Source organism: Toxorhynchites rutilus, chromosome 3, assembly GCF_029784135.1.
Source record: "Toxorhynchites rutilus septentrionalis strain SRP chromosome 3, ASM2978413v1, whole genome shotgun sequence".
Lineage (NCBI taxonomy): Eukaryota > Metazoa > Arthropoda > Insecta > Diptera > Culicidae > Toxorhynchites > Toxorhynchites rutilus.
This window is the reverse complement of record NC_073746.1, coordinates 124,153,022-124,160,373: the sequence shown is the minus strand read 5'-3', so window position 1 is coordinate 124,160,373 and position 7,352 is coordinate 124,153,022. Positions and strand designations below refer to the sequence as shown.

Here is a 7,352-nt window from a genome sequence, read left to right as displayed (position 1 = left end):
CCCTTCAGTGGTAGTTTCGTTGGGTGTGAACCCAGAATGTCGACTACCTGGAAAATCCCTGAAAATCAAATAATGTCAGGGAATTTCGTCACCAATCAGGGAATAAATTTTCTCAAAGGGGTCTGATCAGGAGTACTGCGAAGTGCTCTAGGATGATTTAGTGCTGTTTTTGCATCAAAACCACCATGATAATTGGGTAATCCGATAGGGTAACGCATCAGTTCATAAAAGCCGGACGGCCATGGAATGATTTAATGAATAGAGACCTTAGAATCTTAACCAGCCAGCTTGTTTACCAGATCAAAACCCAATCGAGAACTTATGGAGAGTGATCGTATATGTATTTAACAAGCAATATGAATGCTTTGAAGTATTCAATAATAATAACACATTTCAATGCCATATTATATGAATTTTGCATGAAACAGCAGTACAAACCATCCGTAATGTAAATTATAAAGTACATATAGAAGAAACATTGTATTTTGATGGTTTTGATTCTATGATTTTTCTACATACCTTTAATTTATATTTAGGAACCAATTCAATGAAATTCGGTTTGGAAATCCTATTTAATTTGAACGAGGAAAGTGTCACCCATATCCGGGTGTCGGGGCGACGAACGTGTTAAAAAAGCTGGTTCTTCATGCGAATTTGATTTTAATTTTGTGAAGGAGTGACAGTTTTCCATCTGATTTTACTCATTACACTCTACTCATATTGTAACGGAATAATATTATAGACACCCCGATTCTGTATTTCGATCGGTTCGAAACATTTCAAACGACTTGATAAAATTCCATTCTGTATTTCGTTCGAGTGGTTTTTGCATTTCGCTCGATCTCGATCTCTTCAAACATTAAATGGGCAAAACGTTCGAAATAGGGAATGCGAAATAACTCGAACGAATTAACGGTATCGAACGAAATGGAAATCCGTCGGAATACAGAACAGGACCTAGAATGTCGACTTACGCAATTTTAGTTGCATATAAAACGGAATGGACCAGGACTTTTCAACCAGCTGGTCCAGAAAGTTACAACAACAATCTTATTCCACATGCGAATGATGTGCAAAGATCAGGAGAGCAGAACACCAATTCTAGCGACTTGAGGGTGATTAATTATTCAATTGTGGCTGATAGCGATCACCTGCATGGAAAAAAGCAAACAAAGCTTTGGAAATCGGACTTTTTAAAGTGCTTTCGCACATTCTGCCCTTTAAATGAAACACAACCTTCTGCACTACTCGAGAATTAATCAAGCAAATAAAATATATTGAAGTTTTAGGGTGCAATAAATGTTTCTATGGTGGTTAGATACTCCTCCCCCTCTCTTAGAAGGTAAGTACCATAGAAATGAAAAACAAATTTCTGCATTACTTGATAATTAATCAAGCAAATGAAACGAAATTTAGCATGTGGAGGTTTTAGGGGGCACGAAACGTTTCCATGGTGGTTCGACACACCTACCGCCTCTCTAAGTGCATGGGGCTGATAATCGCCGCCCGAAGGCCAGAAGGGTCGCCTTGCATGGGGGCTGCCATACAAATGAAACACAAACTTCTGCATAACTCGAGAACTAATTCAGCAAATGGAGCCAAATTTGGGATGTGAGGGTTTTCGGGTACGAGAAATGTTTCTATGATGGTATGACACCCCTTCCTCCTCTGATGTTTGCGTCAACGAAATTGACCTTTGTTCGAAAGTGGAAATGGATTTTAATGTGATAAAACGCACTCATATATCCTATTCTATCTATATAAATAAAAATGGATCGCCGAATGTGCTGATAAGAGCAAAACTCGAGAAATGAATTGTCCGATTTAGGGCTGTCTTCATTCTATCATATTTTCTGTATCAAACATTTATTCCATGCAACGGAGAAACATGTTATTTGCAAGTGGATGAAAAATCTTACACGAGAATTGTGTCTGAAAATAATTTGATATTATAATGTCGAGTTTTGGTAGAAGTACTGAAATTTCAAAGTTGTTGTGGACAACCCTATTTTGCCGCGCTCGGATACGTTATTTATCCGACGCAGCTCAGACCGCAGGGCTCGCGTGCGACAGCATGACTGTCACTGAGCGATGCTGGAGATGCGCATATATGTGTTTTTAATGTGGTTGTCACTTGTTGTTGTTTACATTGTTATTGTTGTGGACAGAGTCATTGTTTATCGTCCATAGTGAAATGTATCGTTTAGTCATGTCGTGAATAAAGTTTGTTTTTTATTTATTGTACCGTGCGCGTTTCATTAACCCTGTCGTGATATTGTCCCAGTGCAAGACCAGGGTCCCGCGGTACAAAAGTGGCGACGAGTAATCGCGAGTGTGTGTTGTTTTTCACCGTCGGAAAAACACACTGAACATTTCGCCCCCCGCGCGTAAGAAAAGAAAGTGGAGTGAAAGTGCGATGGCGAGCAACGACGACGGGCAGAATAGTGTTGACCCCACGGGTGTGATAAACAATCAACGGCAACAAAACCAGCCGATTATCCCCGTGCCGGCGGTCCACTATCAGCAGCAGTTTATTCCCGTCTCTGCCGCCCAGTAACAGCAGTACGCGCCCTTTCCGCCCCACCAACCGCAAGCACAGGTCGGTAGCGATGTGTTCGTGCAAATTTTGCAAATGATGCAGCAGCAGCACCGAGAGATGATGACCCAACTGATTCAACAGCAGCAGCAAAGTGATGAGAAGCATGAACGCTTTCTCCGTACGATCGCATCGTCAATCAACGTGCAGGTACCACCGAATCCCGAACAGATCCTTGACTCTTTGGCCGGCAACATCAAGGAATTCCGGTTCGAGGCCGACTCCAACGTGACGTTTGCGGCTTGGTACTCGAGATACGACGATCTCTTCGAGAAGGATGCTGCTAGATTGGACGGTGAAGCAAAAGTTCGTCTTCTTTTGCGAAAGCTGGGTGCATCGGAGCACGAACGGTATGTGAGTTACATTCTGCCTAAACTTCCGAAAAATTTTAGCTTCCTGGAAACAGTGGCCAAGCTCAAGAGCCTGTTCGGAGCAAAAGAATCGGTGATCAGCCGTCGCTATCGATGCCTGCAGATAGCGAAAAATCCTGCAGAGGACCATGTGGCATTCGCTTGCCGCGTAAACAAGGCTTGCGTGGAGTTTGAGCTGGATAAGCTCTCGGAGGAGCAATTCAAGTACTTGGTCTATGTGTGTGGTTTAAAATCGGAGAACGACGTCGAGATTCGCACCCGCCTCCTCACGAAAATAGAAGAGAGAAATGACGTGACGTTGGAGCAACTTTCGAAGGAGTGCCAGCGACTGTACAACCTGAAGCACGACAGCGCCATGATCGAATCTCCGTCCACGTACGACCAAGTACAAGCGATAAGAAAATTTGGTGGGAAGCGGTACGAATAGCGTGACCGTGAGTCACCGAAAAATTTTTCCAGTGACACCGACAGGAAACCAAATTCGCCATGTTGGTTTTGCGGTGGATTCCACTACGTTCGGGACTGTAGATACAAGAGCCACAAGTGTTCCGAATGTGGCCAGTTCGGGCATCGTGAGGGGTACTGTACCAGTGCCAAACCCCGAAAAACTGGAAGGAGGCGCAGGAAGCAACCAGTGTCCGCCAAGGTGGTGGTCGTCGATGTGTGCAGTGTGCAGCAACGACGCAGATATGTCTCCGTGGGCTTTTCTGGAACAAAAATTCGCCTGCAACTCGACACCGCCTCAGACATCACCGTCATTAGCAGGGAGATTTGGCGGAGCATTGGCAGTCCTGCGTTATCGTCAGCAACGGTGAAGGCGAAGACGGCATCTGGCAGCATCCTATCGCTCGATGGGGAGTTCGAGTGCGACGTCACCATCGGAAGCAGTACACGACGTGAGCTCATCCGTGTAACCGAGAAGCAGCTGCAGTTACTCGGATCCGATTTGGTCGACAGTTTCAACCTTTGGGCCGTCCCTATGGACACCTTCTGCTGCCACGTGTCTGGAACGCCAGTGTCGACAGGTGCACTCAAGTCGTCTTTTCCAGAGGTCTTCAGCGAGAAGCTCGGCTTGTGCACCAGAACAAAAGTGAAGTTGGAGTTGAAAGAAAACGTTCGACCCGTCTTCTGTCCGAAGCGTCCGGTAGCTTACGCTATGTATGATACCGTTGATCGCGAGCTCGACCGGTTAGAGAAATTGGACATCATCACCCCGGTCGATTATTCGGAGTGGGCCGCTCCGATCGTCGTAGTCCGCAAGTCCAATGGCTCCATCAGGATTTGCGGAGACTACTCAACGGGTCTGAATGCAGCTCTCCAATCACAGCAGTATCCACTTCCACTTCCGGATGACATCTTCGCCAAGCTGGCTAAGTGTAAGATCTTCAGCCAGATAGATTTGTCCGACGCCTTCTTACAGGTGGAAGTTGACGAGCAGTACCGTAGTTTGCTGACGATCAATACGCATCGTGGTCTCTACCTCTACAACCGCCTGCCGCCGGGTTTGAAGATCGCGCCTGGCGCATTTCAGCAGCTCATCGACACAATGTTAGCCGGACTGAAGGGCACTTCTGGCTACCTCGATGACGTCATCGTCGGCGGAGAAACTAAAGAGGAGCACGACCTCAATCTACGGGGTGTCCTGAAGCGAATCCAAGATTTCGGATTCACGATTCGTGTTGACAAGTGTTCGTTTCGCAAGCAGCAAATCCGATACTTGGGGCACATCGTCGACAGTCGCGACACACTACGATCCGAAGCGGGAAATCATCGTTTCTGCTGACGCTTCATCCGTTGGACTTGGGGCTACCATTAGCCATAGGTTCCCAGATGGAACCATCAAGGTGGTCCAACATGCATCCAGGGCGCTCACGAAGGCAGAACAGGGCTACAGTCAGCCCGATCGCGAAGGTCTGGCCTCTTTTGGCATAATGGGCTGATCCCAGGTTCGGCATGAAGACCACATCACCTTCCCAATTCCGGCAAGCACTTCGTATTATGTATCTCCCCGTTCACCATATGACTCGAAAGAAGAGCGGCTTGGACATTCCCTTCACGTCTGTCAGAGAAGGGCCTTCTTCGAGAACTTGATGTGAATGATATATTCGACGTCATCGCTTACCTGGGGAACGTAAAGTACCCGGTCCCCTGCCATTCGTTGAATTCTAGCATCAAGTACGTCTCGTCTTTCATTATGAGTACGAAAAGAAGCTTTTCACTTCTTCCGCCGGAAAGAAGTTTTTCACCAGCACCTCAAGCTACTCCTTCTGGGTGATTGCCTGCTGCTCAGATACACCTCGTCTGACACTTCCGCATAAAAATGTCCGTTTTGGCCAGGTTCTTCTCCACCGTTTGGCCGGTTGCTTCGATCTCCTGGCTCAAGGAGCGGAAAAGAGATGATATTGTAAATACCAGATCGGCTATATCTGGCGGACACAAAGTGCCTCAGGATGTCCAACTCCCTCACTGTGGGGTGGAGCTTGCAGCATGGAAAAATCATCAAGTTGCTTGACAGTGCTGCTGCTGAGAATCAACAGCCTTCAATCATTTTTGTTGCAGACCTAATAAACGTAAGATTCAAAGAAAATTTGTTCCTATAAATTATCTTTCATCGCCATCCCAAATTAGTCCATTTTTTTATGTCGATAAAAAATGAATTAGAATTTTCGACGATTCCATTCGGTAATTTGAAGGAAATTGTAGAATTTAAATCGTAAAATATAAATATATATAGAAGGTGTACTTGCATTTGAAGTAAAATGCTGATTATACGCGAGCGTAACTTGAGCAAATTTATAACAGATGCTAATTGGGGACTCTTTTGGTATTAATATGTTCTTCCGCACAGTAACTCGATGTTGATAATTCTTTAATATTTTTCTTCGTTAATCGTATTGTTTTCACATATTCACGTTGGAGAGCCTTAACGCTTCTCTTCGTTGGCCGAGGCATTTTGATTAGATATGATAATTTTCCGTTCACTATTTTTTGAAGCATATGCAGCCGTGGCAGTATACCGAGCTCTGCAATAAAATTTTCTCAACTAATGTTGAAGTTGCTAAAACTTACATTATAGACCTATTAAACGTACAAATAATAATTGTATTGATATCAACACAATTTTATTTTATTGATTTTCATGACATGAAACGCTATGACTCAGAAATAACATTTTATTGAGTGGATTTTATAGCTGTTTCGATGATGTTGTCTTGCATCAAAATGAAAATTTAACATACAAAGCACTAGCTCGAGTTTCCTGACGTTTTTCACTATACAGTGTGACGAATTTCATATCTTGTGAGTAATCGATTAGAGTTTGGTTGATATTACTTGATGGGAAGTGTGCGTAATCGATCATTTTCTTCACACTGTTTCGCAACATTATTCATTTTCGGGCGAAGGGTGAGTGAAGGAGATGAAAGAAACGAGCGCCATTGTGGCATCCATTTGTGGCTTCCTTCCACCTTCACCTTAAATGTCGTTGTACTCCGCACGAGAAACGCTGTGCCTATTTTGATGTAAAAGTTCCATTTTGGTTCGACTGGAAACGACTATATGTGCATCCGTACTTTTGTAACAGATTTTGTGGTATTGCATTGATTGGTGAGTGTTTGCCTCACTGATCTTCAAAACATCCAGAATTCGCTTTTTGGAGAGCACAATGGATTCTGCAAAAGTTTACACACAACATGGGCTTGCAAACCATTATGCTCACATCACCAGCTTGTGAATACGCGTGGATTGGTGCTTCTTCCACTGATCTGGATCGGAAACCCTTCTCCGTTGAACACGAATTGCTTTGGCAATAGATGCTGTTTGTGCTTCCCACGAGGTTTTCTAGTAAAAGTCATCCCAAGGTGGAACACGCTAAAAATCCTCGGCGCCTTCATAGACAGAGAGTTATCCCTCGGTCCACACTGCGGTAGAGTGAAAGAAGACTCATCGGTGCCCATACTCTACTGGACAAGCTAGCACCTATCATCTAGCAATTGAAATTACATCCGGACTCCTCCCATCGACTCCCTGTGATGCGGCCAGCCCGGAGAGCGGCGAACTTCCCTTTCGCTATTTCCTCAATAGTGCAACCAGAATCAATCAAGCACACATGAATTCAGGAAATTCTGCTAAACACACATCCGAACCTTTATAACTTGTGGAACCGAGGGGTTACTCAAAGGTTTTGAATGATTTAATATTATTTTTTGGGGATGGGCTTTTATTTTTGTCATCGCATATTTGCTTACTTTAAAGAAGTCATGTAAGGAAGTGAGCAAAATTCAACAAAAATGGTAAAATTTGTTAGTTACTAGAAACTATTACTCTATTATATAAACTATTCAAACTATTAAACTATTATATACAATTCTATGAAATTACGGTAA

The 7,352-nt window shown here is 44.0% G+C and overlaps 1 protein-coding gene across 1 annotated transcript; it reads left to right on the top strand.

Moving 5' to 3' along the window:
- The first annotated feature begins 2,635 nt into the window (after positions 1–2,635).
- On the top strand, positions 2,636–5,216 carry LOC129773470 (uncharacterized protein K02A2.6-like). Its single transcript, XM_055777082.1, has 3 exons — positions 2,636–2,946; positions 2,989–3,384; positions 3,427–5,216. The coding sequence occupies exons 1-3, from the start codon at positions 2,636–2,638 to the stop codon at positions 4,748–4,750; spliced, it is 2,031 nt and encodes a 676-aa protein (XP_055633057.1). The 3' UTR covers positions 4,751–5,216.
- Positions 5,217–7,352: the final 2,136 nt, after the last annotated feature.